This window comes from Vicugna pacos, chromosome 27 (assembly GCF_048564905.1).
Source record: "Vicugna pacos chromosome 27, VicPac4, whole genome shotgun sequence".
Lineage (NCBI taxonomy): Eukaryota > Metazoa > Chordata > Mammalia > Artiodactyla > Camelidae > Vicugna > Vicugna pacos.
Genome location: NC_133013.1, coordinates 15,240,910 through 15,261,426, shown reverse-complemented (window position 1 = coordinate 15,261,426; position 20,517 = coordinate 15,240,910). Strand labels below are relative to the sequence as shown.

Sequence of the window (20,517 nt, the reverse complement as noted above, 5' to 3'; positions counted from 1 at the left end):
AGGGTACATATAAGAAAAAACCAAGTAGCTGGAAATTCTGACTCAGGTTACAACTGAAAGAAAAAAACTCCTTTGCTTTGAATCAGACCACCATCTTCTCCCTGAAAATATCTTGCGGGATGAGACCAGAAAGTAGAGAGAAAAGTTAGGTTGTCTTTCCTCTGATCAGTGGAGAAGGTAGGTGGCTGCCCCAGAAGCGAAGATTAAAGGAGCTACTGGGCATCTGAATGCTGAGCTGTTTTATGGAGAAGCCATTCTTTAAAAGGTCAAGACAGAACTGGGAACTGAGATGGAAGAGTCAGCCTTGGGAAAAAAAGAAGAAAAAGAAAAAAAAGGCTTTTCATCTGAGGCAAAGGGAAAGGAGTAAGAAAAAGACAGATATTTATAGATTTTTTTTCCTGGCCAATCCCCAAGTGCCTAATTTGGACTGAACTTAAAGTGTCCCTAAACAATCCCCACCCAGACAGCTGAAATACCAGTGTGCCCACTGGGATAAAGAGCAGGGGGCTCTAGGAGGTGACTCTGAAAACAGTCTTGCACCATGACAGCCTCTGGCCATTTCTCTCCTTGTGAGACTCTTCCACTGCCGCCTCAATGGTCAGCTCACTGTACTCACATCAGATCTGACAACTGGCTATACCCATGTCCCCGATCCTGCCCTCACTGTCTTCCCCACAGAAGCAAAACCAGGCAAATCTTTAAGAGTCCTTCAAATGCCATCCCATTCATGACGCCACCACTCAACACCTCAGTCAAAATACTAAGTGAAGGAAGTCAGACAAAGACAAATGTCATATGATACCACTTACACGTGGAATCTAAAAAATGGTACAAATGAGCTCATTCACAAAACAGAAACAGACTCACAGACAGAAAACAAACTTATGGTTACCAAAGGGGAAAGGCCGGACAAATTAGGGAGTAAATTAGGAGTAGGGGATTAGCAGATACAAACTACTACCTAAAACATAAACAAGGTCCTACTGTACAGCACAGGGAACCACATTCAAAAACTTGTTAACAACCTGTAATGTAAAAGAATATAAAAAAGAATGCATATATATGTGTAGCCAAACCGGAAACGAGCACAACACTGTAAATCAACTATCTGTCAATTAAAAAAAAATACTGGCCTGTCCTTCCTCCCATTCTATCAGAACTGTGTCAGCACTCGTACCACACTTAAATCACCCCCGGTTATCAGTTATCTAGACACCTGTTGTAGAAGTCTCTCAGACCAGGGCACCTATTTCTTTGGATTTCCTGCAGGTTCTTGGCCTTAGTATTTAACATACGGTTCCTATGTGAATGAATCAACATTCATCTCTCTGTGTGAAGAGGAACTTTCAGGAAAGATAACCCATTCTCAGGAGCAGATCAAAACGGCGCAGGCAATCTAGATTCAGAAGCTCCTTTCCCCATACATTTATAGAACTCATGGATTTTTGACACAGAGGCACAAATGGCATTAGCAGTTAGGCCTTATCAGTAAGTGGGACGTATCAGAAATTAATCAGCAAGTTAAAGAACAGAATTCTCTGCCTACTCTGAATGCTTTTTTTAAAATAAAATGGTTTGGGGGTGGTTCTCTAAGATTGTCCATTTTGGAGATTTATCTGACCAAATACATATTAACTTTAAGGTTACTATTTTATTTGCTCATAATTTTTAACAGACTGATGATATTCTAGTGCCTACCTAAATAAACATGCCCACGTCTCTTTTCAAAATTAATGTGATTCTTTTAACACAAATCTTGCCGGAAAAAAAAAAAACTTGTTCCCAGTGAATTAAAAAAAAAATCTGCACATAATGGTCAATTATTCAAAGACCAAGTTTCATGGAAGCATTCTGCTAATTCCTCCAAAGATATACACAGTGTGCACGCATGTGTGTGGTCAACGGCTCAGAAGACTGCATAGCACTGACTATGTCAAGGACAGTACATCTGACAATCAGGGAACACAAGGAGACAGTGTAAGTAACTGAAAAGAGTATAAAGTATTATTAGGGTCACCCCTGCGCTTCCAGCACTGAACAGGATGGACACACAGAAGGCCTTTGCTCTGTCCCTACAACTTGTCAACTATAAGACTATTATTAATACTTCTCTTTTGCCTCCCCTATGAGGATGTTGTAATAATAAGCATTTGCAGTCTTCAAAAGAGCACAGTACTACTTAACATGGCTCACTGTTACTATCTTTCTCATACAAGCAGAGTTTTCCTGGGTCTGAATTCGAACGGCTCTACACCTCTCTCACACTGAGAAACCCAAAAAAGCCTTTCAGTCTGTTCCGTGTCACTACAAAGGCAACTATCCGAATTCTACACAGACAGAAAGATGAACCACTCTTCCTGGTTCAATCCTAAATACACATATTAATGGGTTATCAGTGAGGACCTTTCCCTTCACCTAGTTTGTAGATGCAACTCTCGCCATGCTGATTAAATCTGTGGTTTTTTTTTTTTTAAAGCTGAACTAACAAAACTTAAAAGCCTCAGATATATCTGCTTTGGAAACAGGAAAAAAAAATTTAAAGAAAGGGAACTATTTAAGGTTTTCAGTGCCCTGAGGAGAGAAATTGATAAATGAAGTAACTATACTCTTAGGTAAAGTTCACTGAAGTAATGGTTGCCAAAAACTGTCAATTAACTAGAAACAAGCCCTGCCGAAGTTCTTCCTGTGTTCCTTCTTCTTTCAAGATACCCACCATGCACGCTGCTTGATAAATGCCTGTCTGTGTGATACACACTGTGGCGGGTAACACTACACACCGAGCAAGGACAGCGATGGATTTTAGTGGTAAGGAGGAGCCCGGGGTGGCTGGCAGCTGGGCTGTGGAACTGACAGCAGTGCTGATGGGCCCCTAGGTCATTTCAGGAACAAGACAGTGAAATCTGTGCCACAACCACACAGTTTAGCAAGAATCTCTAACATGAGCTAGAACAGGAGTCTCAACGTGTGGCCTGCAAACCTCCAGGGGCCTAGAGACCTTTCCAGGGCATCTGTGGGGTCGAAACTATTTTCATAGTAATGCTAACACATCGTTTGCCCTTTTGCCGTGTTGACATTTGCACTGACGGGCCTTAGCACGAATCAAGCGACTGGTACCAAGGCGAACCAGCAGTCACTGCAGGCTTCACTGCCACACGCTTACAGTATAGGAAACAAAAACAAAAAACTTTTTCACACAGAGTGTCCCTGATGAAGCTGTAAACTTACTAATGTCATTCAATTTCATCTTAATAGTCTGTGTGACGCATGGAAAGTGGACATAAAATACTTCTGTGGAGGACCTACGACGGTGGTCTCGAGGAAAATCACTCATGCAACTGTTGTATGTTGTGAGCCAATGGAGAGCAGCATTTGTATCTGAAGGGAGGACTGCTGAACAAGGGACGGCTATTCTGAACTTCGGTATTTTCCTGGAAATAAACAAAGTGAACCTGTCTCTCAGAAGCAGCAACTGGCAGTATTTATTGTTGATGATAAAATCCAGACTTTCAAGTGAAAATGAGATTTTTGGGAAAACTCGCATCTGCCACTGGGAACTTGCCAACTTACCAAGACTTAAAGACATTTCTGATGAGATTGGTGGTGATACTAACAAGTGTGATTTTCTGATATTGCAGAATGAAATGTTCAATGTTTGGAAAAGTTGTATGATTTGGCGAATCAATATTTCCCAGATGACCAATGCATGATGTTAGGAAGCCATGCGTGGATAAAAGATCCATTCAAAGGACAAGATACACCAGTGACTTTTAATGTGCTAGAGTACAAAAAGTTTGGTGATATGATTTCAGATTCCACATTACAAGTGACTTTTTAAAAACTTTTAAGAATTCTCATCCAGTGTCAAAGAAGAGTATCACAATTATCTGGCTAAACTATTACAATATCCCTCCCTTCTCAAGCATGTATCTGTTAGGCTGGATTTCCCTTACTGCAGCAGTCTGAATGGATAAGACATACGCGAATCTAACTGGTTTCTACTGAGCAACAAGTTAGGGCAACACACTGTTACTCCTCTCTTTTTGTTTTTGTTTTGGAAAAGTTATTTTTCATGAAAATAAGCTCTTTATGTTAACAAGTAGTGGGTTTATTATTGTTACTGTGAATGAATTAATAAATAATTTTAATGTACCAGTTTTAATTTCCAAGATAGTAACTATTTACAGATATAATTCATATAAACAAAACATCTTCGGAGTTCTTAATAATTTTTAAAGTATAAAGGAAACTTGAGACCCGAAGGTTTGAGAACTGAGAATTATAAGGCAGAAAGAAATTAGTGGTAAGGAAACCAAAGAGTCCAGGTAAGAGAAGATGAGGGTATGAATTACCTAAACCAGAAATTTGAAGTGATAAATTTGACAGCAAATTTTTTTTTTTTTTGATTTGGGGCAAAAAGAATGATTCTGGGTTGAAAGCCTTCTAGCTTAAGAGACTGTAGGTATGAAAGCCTGTGCCTTTAGTGACACGTGAAGTGAGGCCCAGATAATTGCATAATCTCTTGACTAAAGCTGCTGGCTTGAGGTGATACAGCAGGAATGAAGAGCAGAGATGGTTTTCTGAAGAGCAAGTGAAATTCTTCAGGAGGAGACTGTTTCCATGATCTACGTGCGAATGAATTTAGCCAAAAGACACTTTCTAACAGAAACATGGCTGACCGTGTTCCGTTCCATTTTTGAGAGACTGAAGCAAATGGCCCAGAGGTAAAGTGACACAAGTAAATCCTTAACCCAAGTTCCTGTCCTGCCGGTAGGCTTAGTGCCCTGCCCACTGAGGTACATCTTTACTACGTAACAGTCAAATGACAGCCATAATGATACTCCCCAGACATCAAGAAAAGGATAAATTTTGATGAATATTCTAGAAGCCAGCCAAATACACAGGTGTTTAGAAACAGACTCCCAGATGGAAGGTCCAGCACTTAAGGCTTTACCTCCAGCTATCTGAAAACTCTGCTATTCCAAAAAGAATCACCTGTCAAAGGTTCTGCAGCGTGGAAATGTTCTAATCTAACTGTAAGATGGTCTTCACTCAGGGCAGGTAAAATGAGGAGCCAAAGCCAGTTCTAAGAAATGGAATTTAAAAACACGGCAGAAGACTTCATATATTTTTTTCTCCCTGCCAAGGCTGAGTTCTCTCAGCCTGGCTACTCCTTGTGGTCATCAGAGCATATGTGCAATTGGTGGTGGGTGGGTGGGGAGCAGGGCAGACATCCCTTTAAAAGGCCACCTTGTTAAAATGTAAAGTCAATGAAAAGCATTTGTCAAATGTCTTAATTACTATTCCTTTGCTAAAAAGAAGTTCCTAAAGGAACATTTGTTTTGTGAAAATGAATGCCAGTATTTAAAGTCCTGTCTATTAAATTAGCTACTTAGCAACAGCTGGTAAATTTCCTGAATAACTGTGTATATCTAAAAGCAAGAGCCTTGCTTTTAAAAATATTTTGATAATTTCCACTTTTTAACTTATTAGATTTGTGCAATTAGCTCCCTCATTAGCCTAAATTAGTCGGTTACAAGATAAAACCTTTCTCAGGAGAAGAATCAGCTAGCTCTTCTTTTGGTAATACCTCACTTTATGATCTCGTCTTCCCAACTGTATGCTGGGGCAATCAATCACAGGAACTTAGAGGAACAGAGGAACAACTGCCAGAAGAATTAGACAACCTGGGTCTTTTCACAGCTGTTGCCATTTCATGCCTTCAGAGCTTGGTCAGTTGCAGATGCTGTGAAGAGACTCATGTTTCGTTACTCTTCTGCTTCCTCAAACCTCCACATTAAAGCTCTCCTTCATCTTCCCTTTTCTTTTTGTTACCTCCCTCCTTCCGGCTCCATGTTCCCACTAACTAGCCTTACGCAAGAAGGATGAAGGCAAGTTTTCACATCAGTCACTTTCAGGGCACATTCATGTCTGTCTACTAATAAATGGCTAATTCAGAGGGACTCTAAGTTTAAATTAAAAAAAAAAAGAACACACACACACAAGATTGATTTAGAGACCATATTCTTGAAAGGGCGTGCATTATCTTGTTTCTATTTAAACAAAGAGCCATGCCAGGAGACACACACCCGACAGTAAAGGGCCCCATCAGGAATAAAACAAAGATAAGAAACTTTGGTGTTATTAGGCACTGAAGAGTTTCCAGCCCTCACCCCGTCCAGGGACAGCTAAAAAGCAGCTCCCAGTATGACACCAAAACCAAAGTGTGCAGGTAGAGATACATGGTAACTACGACAGTAAGCAGCACGTGTCAATCATCTGTATTCAGGCACTGACAGCATCTCTTAAGAACCTCCTCCACTGGCTTCACAGAGCCTGGGTGCAATGGGGGTGAAGTGTGTCAATGACAAATTCTTTCTCAAAGCCAGAGGACGTAGTCTTTTGACCAAAAAAGCAAACCTTGGGGCACTGTCCACATTATATGCCAATCATGAAACATGTCTGCTCCCAGCTTGCAGGTCAGGTTCAGCTGCAACAGCAATTGCACTGAAGTTCCACGTCAAGAAAGCCAGGATTTAAACCCTTTCCCTGACTCAAGGAGGAAAGAACAGCCTCAGACAAGGGGAAAAATGATCCACTGAGCTTGATGTGAAGCAGACACCACACCGGGTTTCAGTACTAACGAGGGAGGCGGGCCAGAGCTCTTTGCTTCCTCCAGATCATCCCATTAGGGAAACCTAATGACTCCTAGGAAGGAACATAGCCTATTGTGTTGCGGATGATGCTGACAGAGGCCGGAACTGTTCCACGGCGAACAATCATGACAGGAATCACTTTCTGGAACTGGAATGAAAAGACTCACTCCCTATTTTAAGGCCAGCAAGGCTGTCAACAGGGGAAAATCCCCTGAACAAAGTATTTCAGCAGAACTCTGCTTAATGCTGATGGTAAAATGCCATCAAAACTGAAGAGAAGGGACACTGGTACATACAGGCCTAAACAGGAGATGGTTCCTTCCCCAAGTTCCCATGACCCAGGCACCAACCACCAGTTCACTCCTTTGTCTCTCCCAGCAAAGCTTCTTGAGGGTTGGGACCTGTCTCAGTCATTTTACCCATCATGGCATCCCCAGTTCCTATTACAATGTTCAACACACAAAACAGTAGATGTCTGCAAATTAAAGGCTCGATTTAGTTCTGGAAACGCACAACAGTAAATAACTGCTGTAGGAAGGGAACACACATTCTAACAGCATGATTTACCACTGGAATCTTCTGTTATAACTGTTTAAAAGTAAGGAACTCATGCATGGATATATGTGCGCTCTCTCCATGCCGTCCCTGCTGACAAGTCAGTCTGTGGCTTCCCACAATCAAGCCCTGGCCTCAAAGGGGTGGAATGAGAGAAAAATCTCCTGAGCCTCGTGGAATGAATGTCCTGGTGCCCACAAAGTGGAGGTCACAGAACACACAGGTTGCAGTGCTTCTGATCATGCGTCCCCTCCAGACCGGTCCAGGCCCTGGGTCATTGGCAACAGGCCTGTAGCTGAGGCCATGGTCCTTCCTGGCTCTTCTCTGGCCGTCTCTGCCACCAGCCCAGGATGGCAGGGAGAGGCCTGGCGCCAGCTCACTCTGTCCCCAGTCCTCTCTGCCTAAAAAGAGCTTGGCCTGTAGATGATTCAATGGGAGAAATGACTACAACAGAATTTGGGGTGGCAAAATAAGGAGGCAGGCTGGCAAAGAAATAAACTGATGATGTCAGAAACAAAATAGAACACAAGCATATTTCCATAAGTTATTACTTTCATGGGAACAGGAGGATAAAGGGCCCTGGAAAGGAGATCCTATAATTCAGCTTTTCCCAGGGCTGTGGGACACCTACCTAGCGAGGGGCAGGCAAGCACTGAGCTCTTCCCTTTCTCACACCATTCACCCACTGTGGCTCGGCCCGGATACATCATTAAACCAAGGTGGAATCCTAACCGACTCACACGAGCTCCTTTGGAACCAAAGACCCCCCCTGCTTTGGTAGGTAACAATTTGCATTAAATTACAGGGAAGGCAACCCAGAACAAGCAACAGGTCAAAATAAAGATGCCATGCTCTGGAAGGGAGTAGGCAACAAGGGGTGAGGCTCTCACACCTGTCCAGATCGCCCTACACTGGGATCTGCACGAGGCCCCACACAAGACGGCGATCTGCTGAGGGATGCACTGCAGAGCTGCCCGGACGGCGGACGCCCCGGCTCTTCAACCAGGGCACAGCAGGCGGTGCAGATTCAGTGCGCCTTTCCCAGGATTCCTCTCCAGGTACAGGTGGAGCAAGTATTTCATGAGACAGAACAGGGTCACTGATCAGGGAAGGTGGTCCTATTTAAGGATTTCCCCTGCAGACGGAGCACAGGCCTGGAGAGGTTCACGGGGTGCCTCAGCTCATTGCGTGACACTGAGGAGCTGACTGTAGTCAGATGAGGTGGTCTCTCGGGTCGAGGTGGGCCCGCAACAAGGCCCAGGTTTAGGGTCTGAGGCTTGACTCTTCACTAACCAGCTGGGCAAACAAGGGCGGGCCCTTTTGAGCACTGGGGTACTCTGGACTCAAGTCCCTTCTTTGCAAACTACAGGGGATACAGACAGCATGACAGAGCTACAAGGCCTCCTTACGCTAAGATTCTGTAACAACTTTTTTCTACAAGATTTTGAATTCCTCTAGTTACAGACTCTGGAATACAAACAGAAAAGACCTTTAAATGGTCCCATTACAAATCTTACAATCCCATACAATTTTTGCAAACAAACCAAAGGGGTAGTGAGGTATCCCCAACTCAAGTGCACTTTTCCACTGGTCTACTTCAAGGAGACTCCAAGCAAGAGAATAATTCATAGTTTTTCATTATTTATCCTCCCCTCCATTTTTTTTTCCTACTGCCTCAGGGAAGGGATTGAACAAGATTTCTCAGCTGTGATGCTTGCAAAGTATCTCAAGTTCTATGCAGTAAAAGAAACACACACGTATTTGAGGTTTTACTTTCCATGGTTTCAGTTCCCTGTGCTCAACTATAGTCGGAAAATATTATATGGAAAATAAAAAATTCATACATTTTACATTGTGCGCTGTTCTGAGTAGCCTGAAGAAATCTTGCACCATCCTGCTCTGTCTCACCTGGGTTGTGAACTGTTCTCTTTGTCCAGAGTATCCTGCCCGCTAGTCACTTGGTAGCTGTTTTGGTTATCAGATTGACTATCTTGGAATCACAGGGCAGTGTTCATCTAACCCTGATTTTATTTAATACTGGTCTCAAAGTACAAGGGTAGTGAGGCTGGCAGTTCGGACCTGCCAAAGCCATAAAGTGCTTTCTAAGGTGAAAAGTCTAGGCTTGATTAAAAAAGGAAAAAAAAAGTATGCTGAGGTTGCTAAGATCTATGGTAAGAACAAATCTCCTATCTGTGAAATTGTGAAGGATACAGAAAATAGTGTTAGTTTTGCTGTTGCATCTCAAACTGCACAAGTTATGGCCACAGTGTGTGATAAGTGCCTAGTTAAGGTGAAAAAGGCATTAAATTTGTACAATAGATATTCTGAGAGAGATTACATTCACTTAAGTTTTATTACAGGATATATTGTTATGATTGTTCTATTTTATTATTATTGTTAATCTCTTACTGTGTCTAATTCATAAATTAAACTTTATCACAGGTATGTTAAGTATAGGAAAAAACACGGGTACATAGGGTTTGGCGCAATCCAGGGTTTCAGGCATCCGCGGGGGTCTTGAACGTATGCTCCATGGATAAGGGGGGACTGTTGTGTATCTCACACAAATGAAAGTTCCAAGTCAAATTTATACATTGAAATAAGTATTTTCCACAGTGCCCACTTTGGGGAGCTGTACACTTATTCAAATTATTCCTACCATGATAAGTTCAAACAGTTTCAGTAATCATCTTCTGCAACTATCTTCAAAAGAAATTCAGGAGCCAAACATGAAAAATCAATTCCATTCTGATACTTCAGCTTGATCCCAAACTCCAACCCCAAAATGACTAGGCTTTCAAAACTCTTAAACATATGTCAGTCCTGATGACTCAGGACAGAATGCCAACAAATGCTGCCCAGATAAGGAAGATTAACATAATAAATGACTGGCTCACTCTGACTTCTGAGTGAGACTGACATTCAAGATATTTTAAATTGCTCCTAAAGAGTATCTTCTGCTCTGAGTTTTATGGAAGGTATTTTCACCATCAACTAGCATCCCTTGGAAGACGACCTATGCGGCACTGACTTAAGACCGTGTGACAATAGCTTCTTGGACCCACAAGCAGGGATGGGGCTTTGGGGGTCCTCAGAATGGAAGCAAAGCGTCTATATCACCACACCAAGGAGACAAGGGGGGAGCAGAATGGAAATACGTGAATACCGGAACTACTCTAATTCCTGCATGGTTCCCATACTACCGAATACTTCTATTCTTCATAGTTCTCTTGGTAAATGTTACTTTTCTCAGTTTCCTAATGGGATTTTTTAAACCTAGATTGTCACTAGCTCAGTTTCCTTGCAAATTGGGGCGTTTCTGGCAATTCTTAGACCTTCGAAGGGCCAAGTACATTGTGAAAGCAATAAAGGACTGTAAAGCTGGAAAGCACATCAAAGGTTCCCTGAGTCCAGCCCTACTTTCTAAAGAATATTTATACCACGTGTATTACAACAAGGTTATCACCAAGGAGACACAACCACACTGCAGACAAGCACTTCTCAGGAAGAATTCACTTCTCTGTGGGCTCCTACGGCATGTAAATAGCACCTCATGACATCTCACGTGCAGCATCCGCAGACTGCGATTACACCTGCATATGCTTCTTCATTTCACTAGCCTCTAACTACGCTGAGGGCAGAGACAATATTTAACTTTAAAAAAATCCCCCAAATATTTCATGCAATACCTTGAGAGGGAAAGGCAGTCATTTAATGTTTACTAAATCAATCAATAAATGAAATCAAAGCCACAGGCTCTATCACAAAGTTAAGCAGGCTAAGAGGCCAAAAATACCAAAAATCGTTACCCCTGAAACCTTTTCTGGATAAAGCAAACGATTCCATATACAGTGTGCACCTTGACTCTTATGGTGGCCAATCAGCAAGGCATCTTCTTAAACTACATCATCAAAACCCAATGTGAGAAATCCACAACTGCTCTAATCATGGCTCACCGAGAAGGACCCAGGCCTCTTTGCACAGATCAAACAATACTTTTCTTTTAGTTTTTCTACAATGGAAGCTTCCTCTCTTAAGAGACAAAAACAAGCAGCCACAAAGTCACGTTTAGGTCAGTAAGCTGAACACAGAACCCGGGGTCAGAAGCAATACGCTAGCTTTCCTGAGAGATCGCCTGGTGGGGGCCCTTTCAAGTCTACTGGCAGGAATAACTATCACACCCACGCCTGTGTTTCTGACACAGAATGCACGGATCTTCACTCTCACAACAGACAATCCACTTTCACAAGGAAACATGGAAGGCCACTTGAGGTAAACAGCATAAAAATAATACATCATTCTTTAGAAAATTCCCTCCTCCCAGGGGGTATATAGGAACTTAGAAGAACTGACCGTTTATCTTACTGAAAGATATCTATTCATAAGCAACCCTAAATTTATCTATATTTTAACACGTGCCAGACTATATCTTATTGGTTTAATAATTGTCTCTTCCCACTGAAATACAAACCTTTGAATGCAGAGACTGAACAATTTTCATTTCAGCATTTTTAAGGCCTAGCGGAGAGTTCAATGAACAGTTGCTGAATAAATCAGTGCATCCTCACAGTCAACATAAAGTGACATAGTAAGTTAAGTGAGTACCACTATGGCCTGATAATATGGGTAATTTCTTCCAAGACCATTTTGATTATCACCTATTTACAATCATTTATCCACAGAGTATTAAGTGGGTCTGATAATTCTGAGTTAGTTTAAAATGAGATTAGAATCACACCTACTGCTTATAAAATGCTTATCACATGCTAGACACTACAGTAACTCTAGTTAGTGCAAATAACCCTTGAAGTGGACATCATTATCCCAAATTTACAGGTGAGGAAACTGAGCCTCTAAACAAATGGATCAAAGTGGCAGATGTGGGAGTGAAACTTTGGTTTGTTTACTGAGCTCCATGACCTTTTCAATGTGCTTGGCCACTAGCCTTGGTTGTCAACAGTGAGATACGAATGAAAAGAAGTGAAACGAGGAGTGTAAGAAATGGACCAAGAGTGGTAAGAATCAGATTTGGTTCTTCTATCCCAACAGGTGGGAAACAGTAAGGCACACATGTCTCCTCCAAAATGCACATGACCTATGAGTAAGCAGTTCTATGAAAGAAAGAAGCGGATTATTAATATAAAGTAAGGCTGCAGAGCAAAACACACTGGAAAATGTTCAAAGAAAAAAGTGATTAGTAAGAATTTGGCCATTAAAGGAAGTGGGACTTTAAAAAGTCCCTTGTGATTGTCCTTTGAGTCTAACACAGTAAGATATACACCCCGACACTCATGAATGTATTCCAATCATTTTAGAATCACACACTAGTCAAAAATTAAGAACTGGAAGAAACTATAGAGATTACCTAACCGTTACACAAACAAGAAAATAGAGACCAAAGAAATTAAATATTTTCCTCAAGGTCAGTGAAAGATGTATAGTCATATACAATGGAACACCACTCAGCCATAAAAAAAGAATGAAATTTTGCCATTTGCAATAATATGGATGTACTTGGAGGGTATTATGCTAAGTGAAATAAATCAAAGAGAGGAGAAGGGTATAGATCAGTGATAGTGTGCTTAGCATGCATGAGGTCCTGGGTTCAATTCCTAGTACTTCTGTTAAAAAAAAAAGAAAGAAATGAAAGAAAGACAAGTACTGTATGATATCACTTATATGTGGAATCTAAAAAAAATAAAACTAACTAGTGAATATAACAGAAGAGAAAAAGACTCACAGATACAGAGAACAAACTAGTGGTTACCAGTGGGGAGAAGGAAGCGAGGGTGGTGAAGATAGGGGTAGGGGGTAAACAGGCACAAACTACTATGTACAAAACAAACAGTCTACAAGGATATATTGTACAACATGGGGAATATAGTCAGCACTTTATAACTATAAATGCAGTATAACCTTCAAAAATTGTGAACCACCATGTTGTACACCTGAAACCTAAGTAACATTGAACATCAACTACACCTCAATTAGGATAAAGAAAAAAATGTATAGCAAGTCATTAAATTATACTCATATCTACAGATACTTTTACACTAAGGTTGTAGTTTTTCCACTTCTGGCTTTACGATCTGGAGTTCTTCAAGGTACTTCTTTTTTTGCAACTATCTTCTCTAGAAGAATATCTGCAGAATTCCCTGTTAACTCTCCATCTTAGAAGAGATATCCAGAGTATTTCCAAACATTTTGTACAAAAAAGCTGAAAAGTAAGTTTCCCCCTGCTTGAAGCTAGCTCTAGCTTTGGACCCAAAAGTGACAACTGGGGGTGGTGCGGGGGAGGCTGGTTCTCTTAAATGCCAAATAGACACAGAAAAGACTTATTGGTGACATTAAAAGTCCATTTTGCCTTTTCCTGGGTGGCATGTACACCACAAAACTATGTATATAAATACGACAGCAGATAGATTTTTTTAAAGGACCTTTTTTAAAAACTGAAAGCTGTTAAAAGAAGAGGGTAGGATGTGTAAGGCACGCTGAATGTCAGTGTTACGGCTTGTCCAGTTAGTTACCGAGTAGCCTGAGAGCCGCTGTATTTTCCTATGGCAGCTGAGCATGAAGTCTGTGAACAGCCCCACAAAAACAAAATCTTTTAAGGAGACCTCTGGACTATGGATGGAAATGCAAGCTCGCCCCCTTGAGACAAGAGAAAGAAAATACAGAAAATATCAAAAGTACAAGAGAACCCAAGATTTTAACCAGGAATAGTCCAAAACTGTCCTTACCACAACCCTTAAGAAACAGATATTAATACTGGTGTAAAAATAATTAAGAATGGAAATTCAGTTAATTTAATGTTTGGTTGTGTAGTGATTTTAAAAAGGGGGAGCATGGTTCTGATTTAAAATGCTTTCCTGATTAGGGAGTGTGTGCTACGTGAAGAGTGGACTTTCCCAGTAACCTAATATTCAACATATGGGATTGTACAGTTGTGCGTGAACACCATGGGCGTCTTGACAGGAGATACTGGTTTGCTGAATTAACTGTTCTCTATGGCTAACAGGCGTATGCAGTGAGCATTTGAAAAAGGAATTATTACAGAAATACCTCAACAAACAGACATCCCAGAGAAGCCAGCTCCTTCCTAAAGAACTTGGCCACATATCGAAGAGAAAAGACTCACAGAAGACATGGAGTATGCTGGCTGGCAGCACCGGGGAAGTGGAGTAGGAGCTGGAACTCTTTCCTGGCCACCACGGAGTATACTCTCAAGGTCAATGGTCCCAGAAGGCTTTCTGGTCTGGACTTCAGTGTTCAATGTCATCTCTGTACCAAGTCATATCATTCTTTAGAAAATAAAAGGCAGGTATGGAAAATGTTTGCAATTTCTGCACTGAAAGTAACCTCTCTGGACAAATACCATCTTGGTGGTATTTAGCTACAGCTAAGCAAATTTTAGTAAGAACATAAGAAGATTTAAAAGTGTATCAGCTTAGGTCCTAAAATGGCCAAAGGAATTTTTCCAACGATCACTGAAAGCATGGGAGGATAATGCAATGGATTTAGAATCTTAGTGTGTATACGCATCATTCAGGAGTACTTGTTTAAAGTGCAAAAACTCATCCAAGTGAACTGAACTCCCCAGAGGTGTACCGAGCCTCGGATGGCTCTTCTGGAAACCACAGTGCTGCAGACACATTACTGACACAGGAGAGAGGTTCTAGTCTGGCTTACCGAGTTAACTAGTTGTGAAACGAGGCAAGTCACTTAACCACCCAGAAACCATCTGTTTCTCCTATAAAGCAGAGGTATGAGACTTCAGATGATACTTAAATTCTAAAGGTCTCAGAGGTAAACAAGCTCCATGTCTCCCAACTTGAATGACTGTCTGATGGTATTTCTGAGGCCTTCACGGCAATGTTCAAGAAGCAGAAACTGAGGGTTGATTGTTTTAGGAACCACCATATGCCACTGATTATTTAATGAGTAAAAAGGATATTCGAATCTGAAGTTATGAAACTAATTAATAATAATAATGCTAAGCCATAGTTAATCATGTGCCAGGCTCTAAGTACTTGTTACATATTAACTCATTGAGGGAAAAAAAGATGAAAACAAAAGGTAATCTGAAAACCTTGAAACTAGCAACGTATGTAAGAAGGGATAATGTTGAAAATTAAACTGTGACTAGTATTAAGGCTTTGGCAACACTTAATAACAAACCACAACTATAAAATGCTGACAAAGTGGACTAATGAGAATGGACCATATTGTGTGTGAAACTTGGCCTCTTGAACTGTGAACAGTTTTCGACCCAGTGAAGAAATATCTATGAGGATCGTGTATCAAGTGTCGAGAAACCTGCAGCATTTAACACATGCATGTGTTTTCTCCGAGAATACGAGCACTGCTCTCGATACTGCCAATTCCTTTATGAATCATGATTTTAAGCATTACTGACCTACCTCTAAAGGAACGGCCCATTCATAGCACAATGGGTTAAACAGGTTAAAAAATGAAGAACTACTCCTTGGTTTTTATGACATATCAGATTACTGGACTAAAGACCATAACCCAACTGTACCTTTTTCTTTAAATACTTAGTGGTGCCACACTCGACAGAGGTCACCATGCACTGACAATTATATGCTTAGAGAAGGTTACAAGACAGGAAGACTTCTAAAAGGATTTAAAACGGATTCTCCATTTACATTTACTAGAAAATTGCCATAAATGCACCACTGTTCCAGGTTTTCAAGACAGTAGCAAAGCATAAGATACACAAATTTTCCCATTTTCCATTTGGAAGGGGATGATTCAGTGAAACGATGATTCAATGAAGCTATGACTGGCTTATTCCCAAGGCCAACATACAGACTGGGCATGCATCTGAAAGACTGGATTAAATAATACTAAACAAATGCCATTCCACCCTCAACTACAGTCACAAGCTCTTTTCAGACTGCAAACCCAGACTCCAGAAGATTAAGGCTCAAAGATGACCAGAGTAAGGAAGTTGAGCCCTGGAGACACGGTCCGGAGACACACAGAACTGGCTCTCTCCCTTCTAACATGCAGTTTAATACCCAGAGCTTTCACCACAAGCCAATTCTCCCTCTTTTCATCTGTTGATGCACAAGGACCTTCTGAGGCCAGGGGACCACTGCTCATCTCTGTACAGCCCGTGAAAATACCCTAAGAGTAGATTTTACATTTTTAAATGACTGAAAAAAATTCAGAAGAGTATTTCATGATATGAAATGATTTTGTTATATGAAATTCAAATTTATATGAATAGTTTTATTGGAACAGTCACTCTTGTTTACAAGCAGCCCATGGCCCGCTTTCACACTGTACAGCAAAGCTGATTGGTTGTGACAGAGATCGAATATCTCACAAACCCCCAAATATTTACTCTCTGTCATTTACCAAAAAAAGCTCACGAACTTCTCAATGAACATAGTATGCGAAGAGTTAAATGGGAAAAAAGAGAAAGTGGGACATGGGCAGGATTAAAGTATGTTCATGCTTCATCCTTCCAATTCGCAGCAAATGAGGCAACTCTGGCAGATTTTACATCACTTTAAGAATGCTGTGAACACAGAAACCTCCACTGTTCAGACCTGAAAATCTTCAAGAACTAAAAATCCCATTAACATACGCTTTCTCTAATGATGCTAAATGAAGGCAGATACAAAGCACAGATACCCCCCAGCAACAGACAAATCACATGGTTCTCATGTACTGACGCTCCTTAGACCACACCCACAGTCAGAGAGCCTGGGTAAGAGTCAGGGAGGAAGGCACTCTGTTCCGTAAGCCCTAGGCTAGAATCAAAACTACAAGTTCCCACTCTAGCAGGATCAGACCCTGAGCTAGTCACGTGATTCTCCAAGGGTTTAATTCTTGTATCTGTAAAATGAGGCATGATGACCAGCCCAAGGAATATTCTTTCTTTCAACTCCTAAAACTGGAACAAAAACAAGAACAGGAAAGAGACGAGGAGAGAAGGAACTTTTTTTTTTTTTAAGTATTTGTTTTCTTCTTTATATTAGTCAAAATACAATTCGGACAGAGCTATCCTCATGGGAAAGCAAAGCGTCCACAGCCAAGCATCAGGCTGTGCTGAAGGACACCACTCAGCAGGATGTTAAGACGGAGGACCGACAAACAGAGGCATCTGAATTCAAGGATGTGAGCTTGTTCCTTCCCCTTTTTAGGGGTTTCTGGAAACAAAGACACATGTACCCATACAGGGTGTGTTCCCTTTTCTCTCCCCAGGGGCAAAAGCAACATTTGTCTGAATAAGGCCTGCTGTACAAGCAGCCACCCAGGCATTAGTCATGAATATTATCTGTAAAAGGGGTGGGTTAGAACAGTCAGCACCTCCCTGCCACTGCACTCCAATAAAAGGAAGCTTGTTTATCACAGTCCATACACGTGAAACAGTTTGGGACGGTACAGTTCTGTTTACCTACTGGGGTAACTTTGAGAGAAAAATGCCTCTTAACCCACTGAACAGCAAAAACAGTACACTCCCAAGTCTAGACAAGGAAGGCCAATTCTCTGAGGGGCATTACGATTCAGTCCAGTAACCTGATTATTCAGCTTCTTTCTAAAAGGTTTTTTTTTTAAAACAAGCATGGAATCTAAAGCTTAGAGCACTGTTTCTCTCAACAAGTTTAAGTTCTCTTCTTTTACAAGTTAATAGCTTTAAACAAGAAAATAATTTCAAATCCCTGAAGAAAACCATTTTTGAAAACTTACTGAATATTAAATACAGAATTACCATGTGATGCAGCACATCCACCTCAAAGTATATGAAAACATAACGTCCACACAAACTTACACATAAATAATTTGTTCACAGCAATTATTATTCACAAGAGCCAAAAAGTAGAAACAATCCCAAAGTACAACAAAATGTGGGATACCCACGCAATGGAATTTTACTTGGCAATAAAAAGAAATGAAATACTGATTCATGTTACAACATGGCTGTTACCTTGAAACAGTACACTAAGTGAAAGAAACCAGTTACAAAAGGCCTCATTGTATAATCCCACATATGTGAAGTTCCAGAATGAGCAAATCCATAGAGACAGAAAGGAGATCAGTGCCTATCAGCTGAGGCAGGTGGGGGTGGACGGCTGTTAATGAAAATGGGGGTTTCTTTTTGGCGTGATGTTTTAGACAGTGGTGATGGGTGTACCACTCCATAAATACATTGTAAAAAACTAAACTGTGCACTTTATTTGAATGAGTGGATTTTATGGTTATGTGAATTATGCCTCAATAGAGCTGTTAGGAAAACCTACTGAACCTTTTTTTCAATCACTAAAAATGATACACTTCATACTTTAGTCAGTATTGAGCTTTAAGTTAAAATCTCATTTTCATTATCGGTTTCTATATAAAAGAAAGAGTCAGGTTTAAGGAGGATTAGTAGATCCCTTTCTGTGGTAATTCCCATTTTGTGACATGTTAAATCTCATGACAAACTGACAAGTCTTGTGCTCAGAGGGAAAATTTTTTTCATTACAATCTCCAAGGGATTCATGCAAGAGGGTCTGTTCCAAAACTCTGCTATGTAAAAGCTTCACTGCAACCACATGTCCACATGTGTACGTGAGGGAACGAGAGAGAGGGGGGAAAACTCAACTGTGAATAAAAAAAATCCCCACAACTAAAACAACAAGGCCATGAACCACACGCAGCAAAGCCAGCTAAACACACAGTGTGCTCACACAGAAAACTTGATGCCACTTACCACCTGGGTCTTCGGGCCTGGTGTCACCTCAGGTGTAGACATTACGTCCCCTGCACCCACCTCTTCAGAGACTGAGCTCTCCCTGGCGTCACTCAGAGAATCCACTTCATCTCCAGCTTTCGTGCCTGGCATTTCTGAAGAGAACAAGGCAGTTACAAAGTGCATTTGATTCCTGGGCCTTACTATGTACACAACATGCTCCAGGTTTCACGTGTTTGCTTTTGCTTTTGTGTTGAACAGAAAGTATTCATTTCTGCCCCTGAGCTGAGCTATTCCCTGGCCTCTATATGGATTTGCATCTAAGAAAAGATTTAGTTCAATGTCCACTGAACTTCCATTTTCACTGATTTTTCATGACAATTCGATGAGTGTGGTGCTGACTTGCGTATGGAAAAGTAAACTCGCAAGCTTTAAGGGAACAGATTAACAGCTTACGCTGGTTGTCCATCCTGACCATTACCAAAGAGGCAAGAGACATTTGCACACTGTTTGTACAGGACAAAAAGGAAAGAGCCGCTGAGAATGAGATAAAGCCTTTGGGAAGAGTTAAACGTTCTTTAAAAACACACTACACACAATCATCTACCCATCACTGCAAATGGTAAGACTGAACTATTCTAGCAAATTATTCTTTCTTTTAACGTTTATGTGTTGTTTAGGAAGAAATAATCACAAACTAGCAATTCCTTTTCATAAGAAAAAGTTTTTTTTCATGTTTTCTTTAGAATTATGCTCAACAGACCAAACAGTAGTGATTTTTGACCTGACTACTGTATGGTCAAGCACATACATGAAGGAAGTGGTAAAATGATGTCTGAGGCAAAGTTAGGCTCTGACACTTCTTTAAGGGGGACTGATGGTTGAAGAGTCAAAATTAACCTTGATAATCCAGAGACAAATGAAACTATCACCTCAATTTCATTTGGAAAATTTTCTGTTCTTGTTATTAATCTAGTCATGCCACTACTCCAGCAGAGAAAAATGTTCCCTACACCAAAGGGCAGAGTGATTTCTTTCACTAAAGAATAAATTACATTAAGATTGTATTCTCGTAGCATATTATGAGATGCATAAAGATCTACTTTAGATTTAGGAAAGTTACATTCCTATAAATGAACATTTCTAAGTCTCCCTTCTGTGCCCTCACTTCTAATTGTATCATCTTACTAGCAATTTAAAAAATGGGCAAACATGTTTCCTTGCCCAAAGAACCAAAATCTGTCTTACATTGCATAAAATGTCATTTAAGTTTAAAAAAAATCTGATTAAGCAACCCCCTTAGAAGTATTCCTTGATTAAAACATTTCTAAGTGAGTAAGATAGCTTTTTGGGGGGGATGGGGGGAGGGTCGTTGATGATTTTTGTTTTATTTATTTGGGGATGTGACTTTCGGCACATCCTTACTATCCTATACCCATCACCTGAAAATACCTATCTTGGCAAACAGCGACCAGTCACAACAGTAAACAGATTACTGAGACCTGCGGGGTGTCGGCAGCCTCTGTGGGACTGGCCTGCCTCCGTCACGCACAACTTCCCACAGCACTGGGATCAACGCTCTTGACGGGTGAAGGGCACCTCATT

General features: G+C 40.9%; 1 protein-coding gene across 10 annotated transcripts in view; it reads right to left on the bottom strand.

Annotated features, from left to right (window-relative positions):
• Positions 1-20,517, bottom strand: part of AKAP13 (A-kinase anchoring protein 13) — a 292,102-nt gene that overhangs the window by 114,277 nt on the left and 157,308 nt on the right. For all 10 annotated transcript variants that reach the window (XM_072950728.1, XM_072950730.1, XM_015234379.3 and 7 more), the window contains exon 8: positions 18,934-19,067. In XM_072950728.1, the coding sequence (XP_072806829.1) occupies positions 18,934-19,067 (134 nt within the window). The remainder of the gene's footprint in view (positions 1-18,933; positions 19,068-20,517) is intronic.